At 40.3% G+C, this 22466-nt stretch overlaps 2 protein-coding genes across 3 annotated transcripts in view; one reads left to right on the forward strand and one right to left on the reverse strand.

Moving 5' to 3' along the window:
- Positions 1-1978, reverse strand: part of ipo13 (importin 13) — a 55953-nt gene extending 53975 nt beyond the window's left edge. Inside the window, exon 1 of one of the 2 annotated variants that reach the window (XR_005130218.1) lies at positions 1412-1978. Coding sequence is in view for 1 of the 2 variants with exons in the window: in XM_017688450.2 (XP_017543939.1) it covers positions 1412-1483 (72 nt within the window). In the remaining variant the exon portion in view is untranslated. The remainder of the gene's footprint in view (positions 1-1411) is intronic. The other variant, XM_017688450.2, reaches the window with a different exon arrangement.
- A 3195-nt stretch (positions 1979-5173) lies between these two features.
- Positions 5174-22466, forward strand: part of LOC108415424 (mucin-5AC) — a 34046-nt gene continuing 16753 nt past the window's right edge. The window contains exon 1 of the mRNA XM_017688468.2: positions 5174-5710. Within this exon, the coding sequence (XP_017543957.2) occupies positions 5650-5710 (61 nt within the window). The 5' untranslated portion in view covers positions 5174-5649. The remainder of the gene's footprint in view (positions 5711-22466) is intronic.

Here is a 22466-nt window from a genome sequence, read left to right on the forward strand (position 1 = left end):
CAGAGGATAAAAGAGAGATGAAAGGTGAACATGCAGAAGACTCAGACAGGTAAGAGTGTGTAAGCGAGAGCCAAAGGGAAGAAAGAGAAAATGAGGTGACGAAGCTCATTTTAGACACGTCTGCAACATTGAAAACCATCTTCGCCTTTTGCCACAGTCCTCACCTCCTCTATTTCTCCTTCCTGCAATAGAAATGCCTGCGTTCAAGCCCTCTTTGTCTTCTAGATTCTGAGCCACTGAATCACCGTTCATACAAAACACCCTCAGCACAGTTCACACCTGAGGAGGTCCAAAACGCACACGCTCAGCCTGTGCAGACACTCATCGGCGATCTATTTACACAAATCCTCCAACGATACGTCTGAATAATTAGTACTGTATACTGTACTGAGACAGTGGATTACAGGTTTTGCCAACCATGGGTATGAATGGCGTTACAATACATTGCAGCACTATACAAAACAGAGCACTTGTATGGGTTACAGTGAACAGCAGCTAACATGCAATGTCTTCTAACAGGCAGTGGCACGGGGGGCACCCCCCCCCCTTTTAATATATAGTACGTTATATTATAGAAATATTGACAAACATATCCAAATCAGTTACACATGGAACTGAATTGGGTGGTCCTGGTGAACATGGATGCACCAAGGTTATCGAAAGCCTATGAAATGGCAGTAAAACCCATGTCTGCTTATTAACATCAGCACATATTCATCAGATATGTTCCCCTCCGACTGGCACAGCAGGTGGCACATAATGTACGGCTCAGTGAATAAACACTGGCTGTGTGCTGGCAAGGAATTCACCAGAAAATATGTGTTTGGTCAATTGTGAGATGTTATTTACAACTAAAAAAAAGGAAATCTCGTCCAAAAGGGAAGGGCTGCTGTTGGCTGAGTGGTTACAGAGCCTTTAGTGTATAGATCGCCTGTACAGAGCGTTAAGCCAGCTGTGTCACATGGGCTGTAATTTGCTATCTAGCCGAAAACCTCTTCGAAAATAAACCTACTAATCTGACCTTCTGGGGCAGGTAGGTTACAACAGCAACCGCAAACATGTCAGTACACAAAGCATTATGTGCACGGTGCACATTGCTGCAGCGGTGAAAAACAGACTTCTGTAATAAACTCATTTTTATCTGACAAGTCATTGCCACATGGTGCTCAAGCACTTCAAGCTTTTCTCATCGGCGGCGTGACACCGCTACACAAACATTTCCCTTCACAGCAGTAGTTCGGTTAGCTGTGTTGCTCTGAATTGCAGCAGCATAGCAAAGAGTGACGAAGTGTCGTGAATGATGCTGAAAATTCCTGTGAAATTCTGTACGGTCGGGCGTGTAGTACTGTACCCCCTCGGCTACAGTACAGAGTAAAAGAAACGAGTGGTGAACGGACATTCGTCGTGTTACCTTCTCTACGTTCTCCACGGTGAAGTCCGCAGTGTCCGCCGTGCTGGCTGCTATCCTGCCCGGCGTCTCCATGCTCTCTCCGTCTGTCTGTCTGTCTGTCAGCGCCCGGGCAGATGGGGGCGAAGAGGAGAGACGTTCAAGATAACGCTACTGCTGCCTACCAGCCCTTCCTAGTCGGCCACGCTCGTATGATTCTGGTAATAAACGCCGTTCCCGCTCTGCTCTTATTTCCTTTCGCTTAGCGAAACCAAAAGACAGCGGCCAGCGAGGCGCGAGGTTAGCTAGCAACACCGGAGCACCGACGCTAGCGCTGCTTAGCTAACCTACTAGCTAAAAAACAACCATGACTGAGCTCCTCTGCTCCGCCCGGGCCGCGTCGCTGTGTGACACCGAGCTTAACTCTCCACATTATACGACATTCGTACTGCCAACGAAAGTAGTTAAATCTGTGTCCGCCTGTTGTGTCCTCACCGGTGAGGTGTCTCTGACTTGTCTAGCTAAGAGTCTCGCGCTCTCACTCTCTCTGACTTGTCTAGCTAAGAGTGTCTCTCTCTCTCTCTCTCTCTCTCTCTGACTTGTCTAGCTAAGAGTCAGTGTCTCTCTCTCTCTCTCTCTCTCTCTCTCTCTCTCTCTCTCTCTCTCTCTCTCTGACTTGTCTAGCTAAGAGTCTCTCTCCCCTCTCCCCTCCGCGCGCTCTCACACTGCTCATACAGGTCTCCGCCTGAAGGCTGTAAATACACCATTTCTCAGAGAGAGAAAGAAAGAAAAGTAACAACCGGCATTTCAGTAACATCTCATTTTTTATACATTAAATCCTTAATACTTTATTCATATAGATAACAATTTTAGTGCATTGATAAACAGGGTAAGCGTTTAGTTGCCCACGTCCGAATCTTTTTTTTTTCTTTCTCGGAGTTGTTGGACATTAGAGAATATTTTCATTTGTTACATTTCAATGTGTGATACAGATTTAAAAACCGGCATAGTTAGATTTATAGCCAGGCGCCGTTGCAAGTTCTTAAAAGGGTCCATCGTATTGCACTCTGGGAAGCGTAGTTTGTTTTGCAGCACGGCAAACTCTGACATACAGCGTAATGGCGCCCCCGTGTGTCACTGTCGAGAAGGTGAAAATCTCTGCGTGGTGCTTTTTCTGAAGTTCCTGGCTAGTAATCTCTTCGTAATTAAATCCAGTTTCATTAGATTTATAGGCTTTTGTCACTGTGATGAACTGATATTGCCGCCTGGCGACGGTGTGACGCCTTAATGTTCTAGCGTTAGCGTTCCGATGACGTCGCAACCACGCTGCCACCATTTAGGTAGGCATCTTTAAAGCTCATTGAGCGGCGCAGGGGCAGTTTGTGATGAGGAAATAAAGTGTAGCGCATTGCCTTGACTTCTTTTGATTTGTTTCTGCAGCGACAATAAATAGTGTATAAATGTCTGAGAGTTCCTGCTGCGTTATTATCTTTGTGCCCCAAGTCGCATCCTAGCACACTAAATAGTGTGAGCATGCCATCCAAAGTGCGCATTACTATTAGAAGTGTGCTAGTGTAGCAGGTGAAGTACTGAAATGTGTGGTTTGGGACGCGGCCTTCAGTTAAGTGCGCTGGCGGTTTTCTCAGCTTTTATAAAGTACACTGGAGTCTTCTGAACGGTACGGATCCCCGCTGGTGACATCCTGTATAAATAAAAAATAATGCGTGGCCATGACTTAGTAAGGCGTGGGAATGAGATGATTAAGTCGTGGCCATAACTTAATGAGGCGTGGGAACGAGATCAAGTCGTGGCCACGCATTAGGATCTCGTTCCCACGCCTTACTAAGTCGAGGCCACGCATTATTTTTATTTATACTGGATGTCACCAGCGGGGCTCAGTAGGGAAATGTGTGCAGGTTATACAGATCCAGTCCTCCAGGCTAGTCATAGTGTGTTCTGGAGACTACACCTAAAGCGTCTACATATCCTTTTAGCTGTACGTGGTCATTTTGCTTGTTTTTATCCACCTGCAGGGCTGTAGCTGCAGTGACGGTGATGAGACAAGCTCTATCAGGGCTCAATCAGAGCTACAGCTTGCCTGCCAATATGGCGACGAGGTTTCCTTTTGCATCAGTAAAATGAAAAGAAGCAACTTCTGTATAGCTTTTTATGCAGCATTGCAGCTTCTGTTCACGCACATTCCATTTAGTGATTTTCTGTATTTACTGTACTTTCTTGTTCAAATCTTCTTCTTCTTCTTTCGGCTGCTCCCTTTAGGGGTCCCCACAGCGGATCATCTGCCTCCATCTTGCCCTATCCATTGCCTCCTCTACTTTCACACCAACCATCTCCATGTCCACCTTCACTACATCCATAAACCTTCTATGAGGTCTACCTCTTCTCCTTCTACCCGGCAGCTCCATCTCCAACATTCTTTGCCCAATATATCCACTATTCCTCCTCAACACATGTCCAAACCATCTCAACCTGGCCTCTCTGGCTTTATCTCCAAACTGCTCCACCTTCACTGTCCCTCTGATCTGCTCATTTCTAATCTTGTCCAGCCTCGTCACTCCCAACGAAAATCTCAGGATCTTCATCTCCGCCACCTCCAGCTCAGCCTCCTGTCTTTTAGACAGAGCCACAGTCTCCAAACCCTACATCATAGCAGGACACACTACTGTCTTGTAAACCTTCCCTTTCACTCTTGCTGCTATCCTTCTGTCACACATCAGCCCTGACACCCGTCTCCACCCACTCCATCCTGCCTGCACCCTCTTCTTCACCTCTTTTCTACACTGTCCATTGCTCTGGATGGTTGACCCAAGATATTTGAAGTCATCCACCTTTACGACCTCTACTCCTTGCATCTTCACCTTTCCACCTGCCTCCCTCTCATTCACACACATGTATTCTGTCTTGTCTCTACTGACCTTCATTCCTCTCCTCTCCAGTGCAAACCTCCACCTCTCCAGATTATTTCTTGTTCAAATAATAAAATAATAAAAATGATTTAACAAATGTGTTCATGCAGCCTCCTAAACCCCTTGAGACCACCGGTGGTCCCAAAATGCACTTCGTCATATTCTTCATAGCTGTCATATTCCATAAGCTACATTGAGAAGGTGGGCGTCGTGTGAGGCTCTAACTCTTCTTTCCAGTCACACAGACGGTGAAGTCATTTTAAACCCTTACAGTAAAAGAAGCTGAACTCAGTTTGTTTTCTGAAAGTCGAGCCGCTTCTCCACAAATCTGGACTATAAACTACAAACAGACGGCGTCTCTTCAGTGATCTGCTCTGTAAAAATGATGTTCATAAAATAAAACAGAGCGTCCAAGGGTTTTGTCTCTCAGCAGTAAATAGTAAGCATGTAGGAATGCGTGTGATCATGAAACCCTTTTTCACCCATTTTCACGTTACTTGAGGGGAACTTTAACAAAAAATAATAAATCAAACTTTTATGCAGTTATTGAATAACTAGCCTTGCGGTGTGGTCGCGCAAACTCAGTCGGACAAACCAAAACATACCCTGGAGAATAAGAGCGCTTCCGTTTCACATCGGCCGCGTACATTTGAACCCCTGAGGAAACTCAGCGAAACCTGTTTACAGTTTAATTTCAGTTTGTATTCGTGTTTTTACACCGGCGTGTTGTTGTTTCTGTCACTAGATTTGGTCACTAGATTATGTAACTGAACTTTGGGTAATCTTGGTTTTAAAACCCCGCGAAGCCGCCGGTGTGTGTGTGGGTTTGAGGGCTTGTGGGTTTGAGGGCGTGTCCTGCTCCATCAGTCCGCTCTCAGCGCGGCGTCACGGCGCTGCAGTGCTTTACTGGACCGGGCTGTGCTGGAGCTGCTGGCCGCTCCGCTCTCGGCACGACTGAGTGAACAGAAGCCGGTGTGAGAGACCGGGCCCGCCGCTGAGACCCTCTGCGATGGAGACAGTGTCTTTTTGTTGTGAACAGCTGAGCGCCGTAGGAGTGAGTGAAGGGTGAAACACGTGGCATATGAGCTCAGGGAGTGATAGAGCGAGAGTGAGAGAGAGAGAGAAGGGAAGGGAAGAGAAGAGAAGAGAAGAGAGTTGAACTGCGGGTTCAGTCTGAGGAGCCGAGCGCGCTGAGGAGCAGCTCAGTCAACAGCAGGGAAGTTCGCTCGGCTAGCAGCTTAGCTAGAAACCCACACATAAGCGACGGCGGTCTCGGTTCAGTTTAGGTGGTCTTAAGTTATTTTAGTTAGGCTACTGTTTCTTATTTTACCACAAACCATGAGGGGAACCGTTACCCTGAGCGTCCTGCTCGTCTTGTGCTACAGTTCCTTCACAAGAGGTAAGAGCTCCACACGCCTGTGTCACCTGTGTGTCGTCTGAGGGCTGTGTTCTCATTAGGCTCGTTAGACTGACCGAAGGACCTTTAGGTTAAAAACATCGATTCTTGTGTTTTGTAATAAAAAAGATAATAATTTCCTAGAACGTATGCATAATTAAATAATTGTCATTTAAGTCATTCAGTGTGATTTGGTTTGAAATGCTCCTTTATAGATCTACTGAGTCAGAAATAAGAATTGTTAGACTGCTTGGTGTCCCAAGGTTATGACTTCCAATGTATTTTTAACCAAAAGATTAATTGTGGAGTGCTATATGAAAGAATAATAATAAAAAAAACCTCACTGGTGGGTTTTTGACAGTAAATAAAATGGCTATATTTGGATGGTAGACATTGTGACCCCTGGTTCCTATATACAGATGTATGATAAATCACCACAACTGCGAGGAAATCTGAGTCTAAGCTTTTCCACAGCAAACCATTTCACATCAAACCTCTGTGAATGACTTTGTTACTTCAAATATTAAATAATGCAGAATTTTGAAAAATCAGTGGAACTCCCTTTTAACTGTCTAGACCTTTAGGAGCTGCTGTGTATTTGTTTAATCTAAAGTTGGAAGTTTTCTCCATGAAATTAGACTTTAAATCTGTACATACATTTCAGTCATTTTTTTTTCTTTCTAACATTTCTTTCTTTCTTTCTTTCTTTCTTTCTTTCTTTCTTTCTTTCTTGTTATTTTGCTTTCTCGCTCTTTCTTTTCTTTTTGGTCTCTGTGTGCCCTTTCCTTCTCTCACTCTCGTATTTTTCATATAGCAGAGCTACTCTGCTGTCCTCGGACAGACTTAGTTAGCACAGAACTACATGTACATGACTGTAGGGTGATGTTATGATGAAGAGCCCACTTGATGGAGTCTCTTTTTCTTCCTCATTCACTTTCTCTGTCTTAGCTCATTGTACTCTTTAATGGACAGTATTTCCATAGGAAAGGAAACCAGATGACAGGGCTATGCAGTTACATTTTGATGTATTCAGAGAGAGCACTGGTGAGCTCCCTGCCGTAATTACAGCCTAACGCTGCCACCGCAAACATTCAGCTCTATGGAGTTGCCCACAGGACCGTAGGCCCGAAAAAGACACTACGAATGATAACTGCCAGCAGTGGTGCCTTTGAAAAACCTAACTCATGACCGGATCACCTTGCAGTTTATGCAGCACAAGGTTTAAGTGGCTGCTTGTAGGTGTACTTTGCATGTCATCGATGGTCAGCTTGAATTATGCTGGCCACGGAGCTCCATAATTTGCTACCGCTGCATTCTAAATCACAGTTGGGCTTCTGTTTGCTGAGCACTTCTTGGAAGTAGTTAGTAGCTTTAACACTCTCACTGCAAATGCATCTATGCTTTCGTCAGTGTCAGAAGACTGGCAGTCTGTCGATCCTGATATAAGCTGATTTTGTGGACTGAACAGCCAAGAGACCATCTGTCTTCATCATAATTATTCTGTCCTAAGGGGCTCTTGGGCCATATTATGTCACTATTATGATGTGTCAATCAACGTCCGGTAATGACAAATGACTGCGGGCTGACCGTTCAGGACATGTGACGTATTAATGAGGCGTTTAGGATATTTGCACCCACTCAGAGCCCGTGACAGAAGAGAATAGCAAAAAACTGAATCATGTGATGGTCTATTATCTTTTACTGGAGACAGAGAGCTATTAGTGTTTATATATAGAAATGTGTGACACACACATTTCTCTCTCTTGCTCTCTCAATCTCTCTTTTCCCAGAGCACAGAGGCAGAGAAAATTGGTAGCTCTCTTACATCACTTACACTGGAGACTTTTGGGGTGTGTTCTCAAACAAAACCACAACACAGTCTCTCCTCTTCTCTGTCTCTCTAGTATATTTTTCACAACTTTTTTGATGGTTATCTTTCACACAATGCCACTTTTTCTCATGCTCTGTGTTTTTAAATTGGACCGTTTTCAATGTCCTGCAACAGAGCGCCTCACTGACCTCCTTGAAGTTTCAGCAGTGCATACGTGGGAGAGCTGGACACACTGCTGAACAATCACAGTTTATTTATAGAGCCCAAACTCCCTTTGTCACACTGTGTCCAAGCCGACTGCCCGCCGACGTCTTGTTCCTCTCAGCCCCGTCCTGTCTTCACTGCTGAGAAAGGGCCCTTTCTAGTAGCCTCTTTGAACAAGTTCCCAGTTTTACAGTGTATTAAAGGAACACTTGGATATAAAATGTAATTTACATAATTTTTCTTTTACCCCAAATGCTGAACAGCTAAGGTAGGTTTTGTGTCTAAAGTTTGCGTCCTTGGCATTTCATTGGAGCTACAAGGCTAATGTAGCTAACAAACAATGGAAGCCTATTCTCAATTAAGAGAATGCAAACTGCACTGTTCCCTCAAACTTTGTTGACTTAAAATTACACTTTTTTTCTTCAATTTCTGCATTAATAATGATCATGATCATAATAATAAGCATAGTTATAGAAGAGATCATTAGTATTTAATTAGAATCAGAAGAAAATGAAGATTAGATTACAAATAAAGATAAACACCATGAGACATTCAGTTTTAGTTAAAAGCTAGTTAAAAGAGATAAATTTTTAGGTGCTTCTTAAAAGTGAGCACTGAGCTTGACTGCCTAATAAAAGGTGGAATTGAGTTTCACAGTTGAGATGCATAATGACTGAAAGAGGCCTCTCCATGTTTTCTGTATTTTACAGAGGGTATCGGTAGAAGGCCACTGTCACTATCTGCATCTTAGATTACGTGCCAGAACATAAACATGGGATGTGCGCTGCTGCGTTTTGTATGAGTTGTAAGGGATGTATAGTTTTCTTAGGAAGTCCAGTAAGAAGAGCATTACAGTAGTCAAGTTTGCTTGTAACAAATGCATGAACAAGTTTCTCTGCATCGTTCTGAGAGAGAAAAGGCCAAACGATATTTCGATATTTCTTAAATAATAAAAAGCTACTTTAGTGACCGTGTTTACATGCGGGGTAAAACTGAGCTCGAGTCTAAGATCACACCCAGAGTCTTGATCTTCAGAAGGAATAGAAATGTATAGCTGGGTGTTGTCAGCATAGAAATGAAAATTTATACTATGCTTGCTAAAGACATCACCTAGAGGTAGCATGTACAAAGAGAAAATTAAAGGCCCTAAGACTGAACCTTGGGGGACTCCACAAGAAACGGCATATTGTTTTGGTGAATGATTTCCAAGTGAAACCATGAACTGCCTATTACCTAAATATAATTTAAACCATTCTAAAACTGTGCCAGAGAGGCTGACCCAGCATTCAAGATGCTGGAGTAAAATCTTGTGGTCAACGGTATCAAAGGCTGCACTAAGATCTAATAAAACCAAAATAGAAGGATTTTGTGTGAGGTCATTCATATAGCGAATCAATGCTGTCTCTGTACTATGGTTGGAATGAAAAACCTGAAACTTCTCATATAAATTGTTAAATATTGGATACGTATTTAGTTGTTTGAAAACAACTTTTTCTAAGACTTTTCTTAGAAAAGGTAGGTTTGAAATTGGTCTAAAATTATTTAGGATCCATGCTACTCTCCATGCTATTTTCTTTAGCAGAGGCTTCACCAGGGCAGTTTTAAAAGCATCTGGAAAACACCTGTGGACAGAGAACAATTTACAATAATTAAAACATCATTTTAAACACAATCAAAACCCATCTTAAGGAATGAAGTAGGAACAGGGTCAAGATGACATGTGGATGATCTTAGTTTGTTTATAATAGTCGTGAGCTCCTCATAGTTGATAACAGAAAAAGATGTCGTTACTGATGTAGCTGGCTTATCAGGAGCATTATAGTAGCTCGTTTGACTCCGCTGAGCTACACCCTGTCATATCAGGTCTATTTTATTTTGTAAATGAATTGCGAACTCTTCACAGACTTTAGAAGATAAATCATCATGAAACGCAGTAGCAGACAAGTTAGGGTTAATTAGTCGGTATATGATGTTAAAAAGGATTTTGGTATAATCTTTGTTTATTAATTACACTGGAGAGATATGACTGTCTGGATGTTTTCATAGCATTATTATAGACTGAAATCTGCTCTTAGAGAATATAATAATGTACCTGCTGTTTAGTTTTCCTCCATAAACGCTCTGATTTACGACAATTTCTCTTAAACTGGCGTGTTTCAGCATTCATCCATGGATCTTTAGTGCACGAGCTTTTTTTCCTTTCTATTAGGGTGAGAAGGTCAAGGCTTTCCCGTAATCTAGCACTTGGATCGGAAACTATATCATTACAGGATGGAGTCGTATCTGTATTTGCATAATTATTATGAACAGTGTTAAACTTCTCAACTGTTTCTGAGTCAATGTAGTGTAAATGCATTGTTGGAACCTAAACAGAGTCATTGAGGTGAAATGTACTGGAGAGAAACAACTGACCCAGATGATTGGGACCGAAATCAGGAATCGCAGTGTGTACAAATATAGACATTTTATTTACTATACAAAACAACCAGCAAACCTACATCTAAGTAACTTACTTCAAGATTTCACATGTGATGTGGATAATAGCAAAATAGCAGTAAATCTGTAACAAATCTGTACTTTTGTGTACAAAAAAAAGTATGTTAAAACTATATCTGAAAATATACCAGGCAGCTTATTCATAACCATTTCATGTAATAACCTTCTGTGAGGGAGCTTTTAGAGACTTTAAATGCATCAGACATCTGCTTCCCATCACCACCACTGTTGGCAATTCTGACTCGGCAGTTTTCTCTAGAATGGAGCATTTCACATTAAACCGCTCTGGATGACTTTGTTTACATATTAACCTTTTAATTATGCAGAAATTGTGAAAAAAATGGTGGAATTCCCACTGGAGTCATTTCAAATAGGCCTATTTTTGAGATTTTATGTAACATGGCTAAAAGAATAGTAACAGCCACCGTGGAGCCAACTTGTTCATGCTTTTGTTAATTTTTATCGAACCAAGTCTGTTGGAGTTTACTTAACAGCTTAACACAGTTTGAGTGTAGTATGGAATAGTGTAGGCATGCAATGTGTAAACTAACTGTTGAGGTAGCTACGTTAGCCTTTTAGCTCCAATGCAAAACGTAAGAAGCAAACTGTATAAATTTCCACCAAAGTATTCCTTTAAGATAAGTTACTTTGAAAAGATAGCTTTGTAATGAACACACTGTGGTTTTCAGGGCTTGTTGCCCTGTCAGTATGTCACACACAGTACAATCAGAAACATAATAGCAGAAGGAGACAGTTCAGTGATTGAAAAAGAAAAACGAATGGGAGAGCTTGTAAAACCGCTGGCGGCAAAAGCCCACCCTTGATGTGAATATACGGGTGTGTGCAGTAGCAGAACAACCTGAAAAAACATGTTTTGAGTGTCATTTGAGCCAGACGATACAAGCTATTAATGCAATGTTTGACTTTACCAGTGTTTTTCAAGTGCTTTTTAAACTTAAATGTGGCTTTTAATATTAGGTTTGTGGGCCTTTCTCCACAAGAGTGGAAGTAACTGCTCGGAGGTGTTGCCAGGGTGGCAGCTGAGTGGACAGACTTTCCTATTAAGACTTTGGATCAGGACACAGAATATTTGGAAGTGAAACACATATGCTTGTTCCAATTATGATAGCGGAAAATGAGCCTGTGTGTATGTCTTTAGTCTAAATCCAAATTGGATTGGTTTATGCATGTGTGGCCAAAGACTAGGGTGCCTGACATATTTGGTTTAAGATGACATTTCTTTCACTTGAGCCAGAGCTGACTGTCTGAGTCGTGCAGAGACTTCATAATTGTCTGACACTGAACATGATCCTGACTGAACTCAGTGGGTATACTGTCTACAACACTGGTACTTTCATACTGTTTACATGCCTTCTTTTAGAATGGATTAATGTGGCGTTCTTTCATTATTCTTTGACTGGTTTATGTATGTGAGACAGATGTCCTGGAGCCATTGCACATAGCTGAGCCAGCTTTGTCAGTATTACTGTGCAAAAATGTTCAGTAATAGACGGCTGAGTGGAAAAGAGCCACAGGCACTAGGAGATTGCTGACAGTGTGTCTCTGCCATACCAAGCAGGTTCTTGTCTCTGTCATATGAAATGGTTTGTTGTAAACTATTCTCTGAGCTTTAGTGGCTTTGCAGGATATTGATCCATTTGCCAAGAATGGGTCAGGATACTTTGTATGCAGTTTGCATTTTGTAGCTGATGTGTTAGGTACTTGTTATATTGTCTTTGCATTTCTTAGAAGGTTTTAAACTCGACTTTGTAGGTCAGTGATGATACTCTGCTTTTACCATTACCACTGTAATCAATAAGCAGCCACATGCATTTATTAACAAGATGCAAATAAGGTATTGACCTTCAACTTATTGGCACTGTGTTGGTTAATAATAGTCTGCAGTTTTCTTAGTACTTCTCTAGTTAAATGCAGTGTAATTCCTCCCATTATCTCATCTAGAACAGTACATACATGTGCATGATTATCATATGCACATTTTAAAAAATTAACAGTTGACGTGCAAAACAGCGTATCAAAATTCTAAACTATTGCCAAAAGGCCAGAGTCCCTTCTGAAAGTCTCTCATTTGCATGGAAATCTAAGAATTGCAATACATATAAAAAATTCAACTTTGAAACACCTTGCAGTTTCTTGCATTTGCCACCTTAAAACTAGGCTAAAGTACATAATTGGGAATCACAGTTATTTGAGGTGAGATGCTCACAATTATTTAAGCTGACTGCAGTAATTTTTTCCCAGTTGTTAGATTTCACAGTTATATTATGGCTCCAGAAATTGGCAGTCAGTTGTGTTGGGTTAAGACATGTAAATGTAATTGCTATTGTTATGATGTTAAGCTTATAACAGAAGAAAAGAACCCTTTTTAATCATTTTCTATATAGAATAACATACAACATAACCTAGAGTTCTGTAAAAACATTTTGAAAACGTTTAAGATAAATCGATAATAAAGTTTAATCTTGACCTCATGCCCCTAGTCTGCATACATGTACACTGTGCGCATGGTGCAAACATCTCCATATATTAATGTTAATATGGTAAATATATTCAAGCAGTTAATTTTGCTGTGTTGAAAGATGTCCCGTTGAGCCACACGGCCGTATTGGATAGAATGTTGAATTGTGTAACTTTTAATATTCACTACACACAAGCTGTCTGTCCGTCTGTCTATGTGTCTATCCAGCTATGTATCTGTGTAATCAACTTCCTGCCTTTTTACTGGCTTTAAGTGACCGCACTGGTTAGAATCAATAAGTAGCGACTCTCTTCCTCTATTTGGGTCACTGATTTGTCAATCATTTTGCCCCCACCTACCTAGTTGGCTTGTTTCACATCAGCGTTTCATACTCGTTTGAGCTCATCAGATCAGAGGCTGTTAGCTTTTCTCTTTGAACTGCCTTCAAAGCTGCGATTAGCAAAACCATGTGGCTAGGTTGAAAGCACAAGCCTTTTCAAAGTTGGATGCATCAAGGTGTGTGTGTGTGTGTGTGTGTGTAAGTGTGCATATGAGAATGCCTGGGACAATGCAAGAAGTGCTCTTGTGCTTCTATTCCTATGCCACTGCTCATATGCTGACGTTATTCAACCCTTCCTGACGCAGCTGAAACAATAGCTGATCTCTGAGCTACATTAACCCTCACCTCTCTCCCTCTCTGTTTCTGCATTTCATTTTTTTCACATAGCCATCCACATCAGTGTCTTTTTAACAGTTCTCATTTATACGTTTTTTTTTTTCCTGAAGCCAGAACATTCATAAATTGCTGTCTTTCAGTCTTTGTCTTTCTACTCTGCGTTTTCTCCTCTTTCACTTTAACACCACTCTCACTTTTTCCACTGCCAGGTTTACTCACCTCTCTCCTCCTCCTCACCTTTTCATCCCTTCTCAATATGCAGCCTCTGCTTTGGACAGTCTTTAAAAGTATTCATTACTCAGATTGTTTTTGAATTTGCAGCAGTACAGAACTCAAGCATTGTCTTGGCATGTAATGCATTCACGACAAAATCAGATGAGAAGACTAACAAAGAAACCGCTCAAAGCAGTTGATAGTAAGTTCATAGTGCAGTTGAAAGTCGAAGGAGAATGTAAAATTTGATGAATGTTTGTATGATATTAAAATTGAGTGTTATATTTAAAATCCAGCAAAGTTCAAATAAAAAAAACAAGAAAATAGAAATATAATAAAGCGCCGCTCAAAAATGCTGAGTAGAAAAATCTGGGTGTGGTCGTAATATTCTAGTTACCACACTTGATTGACAGCTCTCAAAGTATTATCTGGCTTTTTTAAATAAAGGGTTCTATGAACAAACCAAACCAACAAATGGACAAATCAAGGGCTGGACAATAGGCAGAGGAGATGCCATGGTAAATTAGTTAGGCATGTTAGGTTAACCTTTGTCATCATTAGTAGTTCTGTCCAATTATTATGTAATCAGCGATCTGCAATTATTTAAGCTGACTGCAGTCATTTTCACCAGGAGTTAGATTTCACAGTCATGTGTGCTGGGTTGAGGCAGATAAATGTAACAACGCAGTACATGCTTTCATTAAGACATTATGGAGCTTTCAGAATTTTTAACCCATTTGTTTCTTTGTTAGTTATGTAGCAAATTCGAATGAGTGGTTTTTTTTTTTTTTTTTTTTTTTTTTTTACATTTTTAATCTCAGGAACAAACGTAGCTTTGCTCAACTCAACGTGTGTTTCAGTGTAACTGTAGGCATTTGTTTGCACGGACAGCTAGGAAGGAAAATGTGCCGTCAGTTAATTTGGTCACTTTAGGCTTAGGCTTTAATAGTTGCATATGGCAAATTGCAATTGCGTACATGACAGTTAATTGTAAGCTAAAATTTCATGATAATGACAGTCCTAATAGTTATCTTTCTCTCTCTTCTGTTTTTCTCACTCATGGAAAGAGGCCATAGGGGAACACTTTCATTAAAGCTGTGTGGGTGAGCAAACGCTTTAGCCTTGAGAGGATATTGCTTACGTAAGCACTTCCCTATATTAGCACTGCCTGATTTATATCGAAAGAGAAGAATTTTGTTGAAATACGGTAGCCATTTACTGGACATTGGTACGTTATGTACAAGACATAATGCATACAAGACTACGCACCTAAGTTTTTCACTCACTTTCCATCTGTGTAAATGTGATGTGACAATAAACGTGATTTGATTTGATTTGCTTTGTGCATGTATATTGCCTGCCCACAGGTGCATGATTTACCTACAGTGCAGTTAAACAGTTTTTGCCCCCTCCTGATTTCCTGTATTTTTGCATATTTGTCACACTAAATGGTTTCATATCCTCATGCAAAATGTAATATAAGACAAGGAGAACATGGGGGGAACATGAAACACTGTTTAAATAATTTCATGCATTGAAGTATGACAGTTTTGCAACACCAATATCACCCATGTGAAAAAGTAACTGCCCCCCTAAAATTACCCTAAACTTACAACTCGCTGGCTGTGCCCCCATTAGCAGCAGCAACTGCCACACTTAGCTTGAGATCAGTCTTTCTTGCTGTGGAGGAACTTCTGCTCATGCTTCTTTGCAGAATTGCTTTATTTTGGCCACATCAGAGGGCCTTCGAGCATGAACTGAACATTCAAGGTCCTACCACAGTATCTCAATAAGGGTTCAAGTCAGGACTTGACTAGGCCACTTCAAAACCTTGACTGTGTTTCTTTTGATCCATTCAGCTGTAAACCTGCTGTTCTGCTTCATTGTCTTGCAGCATAAATCAATTGTGTTAGACCTTCAGATCACAGACTTGATGACAAGACATTCTCCTGCAGTGTTGTCTCTGGTAGGGAGCAGAATTCATGGTCGCCCAGGTCCCCCACACCATCACACTACCACCGCCATGTCTGACTGTTGATATGACGTTCTGATAGAATGCTGTGTTAACTTTACGTCAGAACGTGAGACGAGAGACAACGTTCACTGTTGGTTAGCAGTGGTTTTTGCCTTGCAGCACTTCCACAGATACCATTTTTGGCCTTGTCTCTTTCTAATGGAGGAACCATGTACGCTGACCTTATCTGATGTGAGCGAGGCCTGTAGTTCCTTAAATGGTGTCCATAGGAGAGCTGCAAGTCGTCAGGATTCTTTTATGACTTCCTGGCTACCATGCTTTTGAAGAAACTTTAGTAGGTCGGCCAGTTTTTCTAGGAAGGTTCACCACTGCTTAAAATTTTCTCCTTTTGGAAATAATGGTTCTCTTGTGGTTTCTTTGAAATGGCTTTGTAACCCTTTCCAAACTGATATTTCAATAAATTTCTTTCTCATCTCTTGAGAATTTCTTGTGCACTGCTTGTTGAGATCCTTTAGTTTACTTCACATCACTGGAAAGGATCTATTCTAAGTGACATTTCGACTGAACAGGGTCGGCAATGATCAAGCTTGTGTGTCTAGTTTAATAGATCCTAATTATCAGCTCAATCTGATTAAATGGTTGCTTAAATTACTGGGGGGCAAGTACTTTTTCAGACAGGGCCAGTTTGGTTGGCTTACTTTTTTCCATTAATAAACGAAACAATCATTTGAAAATGGTATTTTCTATTAATATATCTATTGTCTTTTGTTTGATGCAAATTTAAGTGTGACCAATATGCAAAAATAAAATAAATCAAGCACTGTACTTAGAAAGAAAACACACATTTTCTGCTAATCACCCAAGAATTTAAGCAATACACACATTCTTTAAATGTAATATATTCATAGCAAAGTGATTATTTGATTAAAGATACAGAAGAAAGTATTTTATAGTAGTTTTGTAGTACAGTTGAAAATATGTTCATGGTTCATGGTCAAGTCTCTTAAACTGCTGATCACCTGAGAATACAAAACTAATACACGTTTCTACATGTAATATATAATGACAAAATTAAAGAATTTGGCCTAAAAAGACAATCTGAAAACAAGAAACTAACAGGACGGCTGAATGTAATGCTAATATGGTAGTAAACCTAACTTTTATTTACAAACTACTGCTTGCCCAAGATTGCAACACCCTGAAATGAATGTAGGAATAAAGCGTGGCAAATGGCCCTTTAAAGCCTCATTTTAACCTACTGATTGGGTTCTTTGTGGTAGAATTGCTGCTGCTCTCTCTGCTTGTCTGGACATTATGTGCGGAGTTATGGACTGTTGAGTTTGTATTTGGCAGAGGGTATTTTCTCATTGACCGTACAGTGGCTTCTCTCACCCTTTTACTTTTATAGGTGCTTAGGATTGAGAGACTAATCCTCTTTGAGACAGACATGGATAGTATAATGCAGTGTCCACTTCATAACCTTGAGATAAATTGGTCTTGTCCAGCATTTTCACCACCTGCATATACCCATATGACCTCAGAACTAGTATATCTGGCTTTTGAATCAAACAACACAGATGTTACCGGAGCGCTAAAGGTCAGTGACATGACAGGCCAGTAGAAAGAGACGTGTTGAGGGGTTGGAAAGAGCAAGAGGAAACTAGTGAGTATCAGTGAATATGAAAAGGGCAGAGACAAACACCAGTGCGCTTGGAGAACCTTTTCAGCTCCGCCTTATGAGCCCCACTTATTCCATTGAGAGTTCTTGGTAAATGCCGCTGTGTGCTTCTCAAACATTTGTAGAAATTAAAATGTTGTGCATGGCTTCGTCTGTGTTGAACATGGCCTTTTCTGCAAAGACAGCAGTGAATGAGGGGCCTCCTTTCAAAAGTGTCTGTGAGTGAGAACTTGGCTTACTATAGGCTAGCTGTAAGGGGGGTTATTTAGTGGGGCAATGTTCCACTAACTCTAATCACACACCCCTAAATGTTTGATTTCTTTTATTTGTTTAATTTTTACATACAACTTTTTTTTTATGTATTTTTGCTTAATTTATTAACACTAGTTCATTAGTCATTAAATAGTGTATGCAATAAGCAATCTAAGTTAGTGTCTCTGAAAGGGTGACCGGTTTATGACCAGTTTAATGACAGGCCCTGTGTCCTACCTATTCCTGGTATTTTAAAATGTACTCCTAAGGTCCACTTATAATGTTTAAATAATGCGTTTAAGCACCAAAAACTAGTCATATGTATGTAAGTGAGCTTAGTTCTGTTTGGCTGCACTGTATTGTGCTTCATTTCTGGCAGAAACATTCCTTATAACTGAGGTGAGGGGGTGGGGCTTAACTGCTGTAGGTTGAAGTATGTATAGTATGTATATAAATGTGTTGGTTTTTGTGACATAACAGTGAATTCAAATCTGCTTTTGCAGTATATTGTCCATATATAGACCGGACAAAATTTGTATATTTCGAAACTTTTGCAGATGACATTTTTATTTCAATAAAGCAATTTTGGTTTTACTTAAGCCCTTTAATTAGTTCTCTATGTGCCAGTAACCTTACATTGGCAAGCAAACCACACAGTGAAGTAACTAAATAACTAACTATTGGCTTGTGATGATCATCATGAATATTAGAAAGTACTTGAAATTTCACTGACCAAACCAGAGAAATCAAATATTCTGGCAAATATTGAAGATACAGCTAGCCTTTACTAGTTTGTTTATTTTTCATGGCAGCTCAGGGCTTTACTTTGCTAGCATACAGTTATTCTGTACATGTGTCTGGCTCTCTCTACAATCCTGAGGTTAGGCCCAGTATTAGGAGTGCCATAGAAGAAGTATGATGCCAGATCTCATAAATATACTGCAACTCCAACACAGAGGTGATTCTTTCTTTTCATTACCCCAGTGTGCAAAATGGCAAGTTCTTCAAAATCCCACGCACTCCCCCCCACTTAATTGCTCTTGATAAATGCTGGCCTTGTGTACCACGACTGTGATATGTGAGCTGCAGTAAGCTTGTGTTTGTGTTAGGTCAGCGTAAGCCGTGGTTTTCCTGGTTGCAGGGGGCTCTCAGGCTGAGTTAACCGGCTTGGGCTCAGTGGGATGGGCAGTAGCTCTGGAGAACAGGGCCATTATTGTGGGGCTTGGCCTGAGGAGCTGTGCTCTGCTCTCAGGGTGTGGTGGAGGGGACTGCACACACTGCTCCCTCAGGAAGCGGACCTACAAATATGTGTGTGTGTGTGTGTGTGTGTGTGTGTGTGTGTGTGTGTGTGTGTGTGTGTGTGTGAGCGTGAGACAGACAGAGAAAATGGTTGAGGGCCAGCTACTACTGAGCTATGTGGTTTCCAGGATTTTGTCAGGTAAGTGTAACGTACTGTATGGCTTTTCCATTCAGTGCTCATGCCCAGTACAAACGTTTGTGTATCTTTTGTTCCTCTTTCTTTAGTTTAGAGCCTGAAATACTGTGTGTGTGTGTGTGTGTGTGTGTGTGTGTGTGTGTGTGAGTGAGTGATGAAGATCGGTATGAAAGTGACATGCCTCTCTGTATCAGTGATCTAATGATGTTAACATGGAGTATCTGGCTTTTCTCAGAATTGCCACAAGAGAGGGAGCAAGAGAGAAAGTAAAGCAAGGAAATGTGTGATTGTATAAGGCATGATAAGAAAAGAGGGGGAAAGCCAGAAATAGAGGGAGAGTTGATTAAGGAGAACAACTGGTGAGAGATTATATGTGATAATTAGTTTTGACTCCTGATAGCTGTTTTAAATTCTCAAATACAAGCAGAGTCAGGTTGTCTTGCAAGCCAAAAGTTTGGCTACAGGAAGAAAGCCTGATTTGGTTTTGCCTCTTAATGTGGCCCCAAGAATACCATACTTTGACAAGTAATGGCCATTTGACCTGCAGAACTGCTAAGCACAGATCAATGTTTTTGTGTGACATCTGTGGGCAGGTAATTGTCAAAATGGTCCTGCAACAAAAACAGACCAACTTGAAGCAAAATAGTGTGATAATTGCCAAAAGCTCATAGAAAAGATTACAGATTACACTGATGATTTCAGTTGTTTTTATGTGTGAACATTCAAAAAGGTGAGTGTAATCTGTAGCGTACACATGCCTGCATGAGTTGGAATTCGACACAAAACCAGCCAAGACCACATAAGAAGAGAGAGAACCATGTTGACTTACAAGGCGTAGTAATATAACAGGATTTCAGTACAGGAGGTTGCAAATTTTGATGTTTTATTTAGCGTAAATTTGACGAAAACTTACCAAACTTTTACTCATGTACAGTCACTCCATCTTTGTCTGTTGCTTTCTTCTTCCAATAATGTCTTATCTATATATCTCTTTGCAGCCTGTGCCATGATGTCAGTGCTGGGAATACTGAGCTAGCTTTTTCTTATAGCTAGCTAAAGACCTATAGTTGTTGATGTATGATGTGGTGCCATAAAGTGTTATGCAGTTCTCTATAATTTGGTATATGTCTAAGGTATGTGTCTCTCTAGCACCACTCATGTGCCCCACTGTGACCATGCTGAGTTAAAAACCTCTGCTCTGGAATAACTTTTAAAGAAAAGATGCTGTGAAACATCTTTCATAGAGCAAGTAACTGTGTGCTACTGGTGACTAGCTAGAATTTAGTGTTATAAACAAAAAAAGGTATTTGCTTATCAGGCTGAGAAACGCCAGTGCACAGAAGTGCATATACATGGATGTGTGGCCTTGGACATGTGCCTATGTGCCTTTCTGTTAATTCTGAGCCTTTATGCCTTGTGATATGTGATGACATGAATTTTAAATATTCCCTCACTTTACCCTTTGGGGCTTATGCTTGTTTGGTGGTGTTATGATTGGAGCTGATTTGCCATAATCATTTACAAATTGAGAAGCTTTTACGAGGCAGGACCAAGAAGACCTATAACCAGAAATAAGTGCTATGAGTCTAATAAGTCCAAGTGTGACCGGCAAAGTACAGTATGACTCACCAATTTCTTCTGTAGCATAATAAAACCATGAAGGTTCCAACTAACGAATCTGTATATTTTTGGAAGATTTTTTTTTAATGTTCAGCAGGGTGTTCAGCTGACTGGGTAGTAGATAAAGGATGTAATATCATCTCTGATGTGTTTAAAACCAAATTACAAAAGGTCAACATTTGACTTTAATCTAAACCATGATTGTTTTACTCCTACATTATGCCGGTAAATGTATTTTAATGGATATTTTCCATATCATCACTTGTAACACAACCATGCACCCCAGAAATGGTTTATACACGGAAAAACGTTCTTTCTCTAACTGCATGTCAAAAGGCGCATATCATAGAAACTGAGTTTTGCTTACGTGAAATAAAGGTGTTTGAAGTAATGTGTAAATATTGGTAACAGTCCATAGAGTCCATATATGGAAATTATACTGCAAAAACAGCCTGTTCTGAAGTCATTGTGCAATAATGTGTAATAATGTCCATTTTTGGAACATAAAACCACACATATGTGGACCTTCTAAGGGAAATGATAAAATACAAGATACAAAATGTATAGTACGGGCCCTTTTTAATGTAATAAGATTTTTATTCCAAGTAATTTTGGTCAATTTTTATTGATCCATTCATTATGGATGCATACACAATGTTAAGGGCAGCTGGCATTACAAGGATTTAATATAACAGCAACAATACAATTTCGACCCTAAATAACACTGTAGCTTTAATATAATCGAACAACATTTCAAAAGAGCAGTTTATTGAATAAAACATGCAGCTATAAAGCACTACTTCATCGCTCAGCTGCTGTATCACTGACTCAGATCTTCTTTCTTGTGTGTCTGTGTATACTGCACGCACATCTCTGAATGCTAGAGAGAACGTTTACATGTCCGCTGGAGATGCTGGAGTGAGTCAGCACCCCCCCTAAGATTTTAATGTGGTCCAAACACATTTTCTCATTTTTTATTTATGATGGACTCATTTTCATTCAGAAAATCCAGCCTGTCCTGAATAATGCATACCAGTGCCGTCTTTTAAAAGCACCTTTTTCAGTCTTCCATTTCTTGACTTGCTACAACCTTTTACTCTCTTTTGTTCTCATTTCTGTTTTCTTTGTCCTTCACACATACACGTATGGACAGATTCATCACTGCCTCTGGATCTTTTTGCTATGTATTTCTGCCACCCACAAACACATGTGGGAGTATGATTAGCAGTTACCGTTTTGCAAAGGTTTGCTTGCAGGACATTATCAGAAGTCAGTTTTTATGCTGGGGAGCAGAACATTAGGAGACACTGGGCTACTGTACTAAAATGTCTGATGATAAATGTTTTTTTTCTCTATAATGCTAATCCAGGTAGATTTAGTCTACATTTCTGCATCTTACAAATGTTTATGTATCAACATCAGAAGATGAAAAAATATTGTATATCAATATAATATTTATGGCTGTATTGATACATTGTCACAATATGCTTTTCTGATATTGTTAGTACTAAAAAACGAGTACAATTAACAAATTAATGTGATGACAAAACCTATTAGTTCTGTTTGATTGCATTTAGTGCACAGCAGTGAGTAAAATTCTGAATACAAATAATTGTATTCATGTTTTTTGATAGTGTTTTTTTTTTTTTTTTTTTTTTTTTTTTTTTTTTTTTTTTTTTTTTTTTTTTTTTTTGGTCCGTTTTAACTTCCGTCTACAGTCAGGTCTCTGGTTTCCTCTCCCAGAATGACCTCCTGGACCCAAATCAATCAGGTTTTAAAAAAGGGCACTCCACTGAAACGGCTCTTTTATCTGTGATTGAGGCACTAAAAACTGCCAGAGCTGCAGGACAGTCCTCAGTACTCATTCTGCAGGACCTCTCAGCCGCTTTTGACACAGTCA

The sequence above is a fragment of the Pygocentrus nattereri genome, chromosome 4 (assembly GCF_015220715.1).
Source record: "Pygocentrus nattereri isolate fPygNat1 chromosome 4, fPygNat1.pri, whole genome shotgun sequence".
NCBI classification, from domain to species: domain Eukaryota; kingdom Metazoa; phylum Chordata; class Actinopteri; order Characiformes; family Serrasalmidae; genus Pygocentrus; species Pygocentrus nattereri.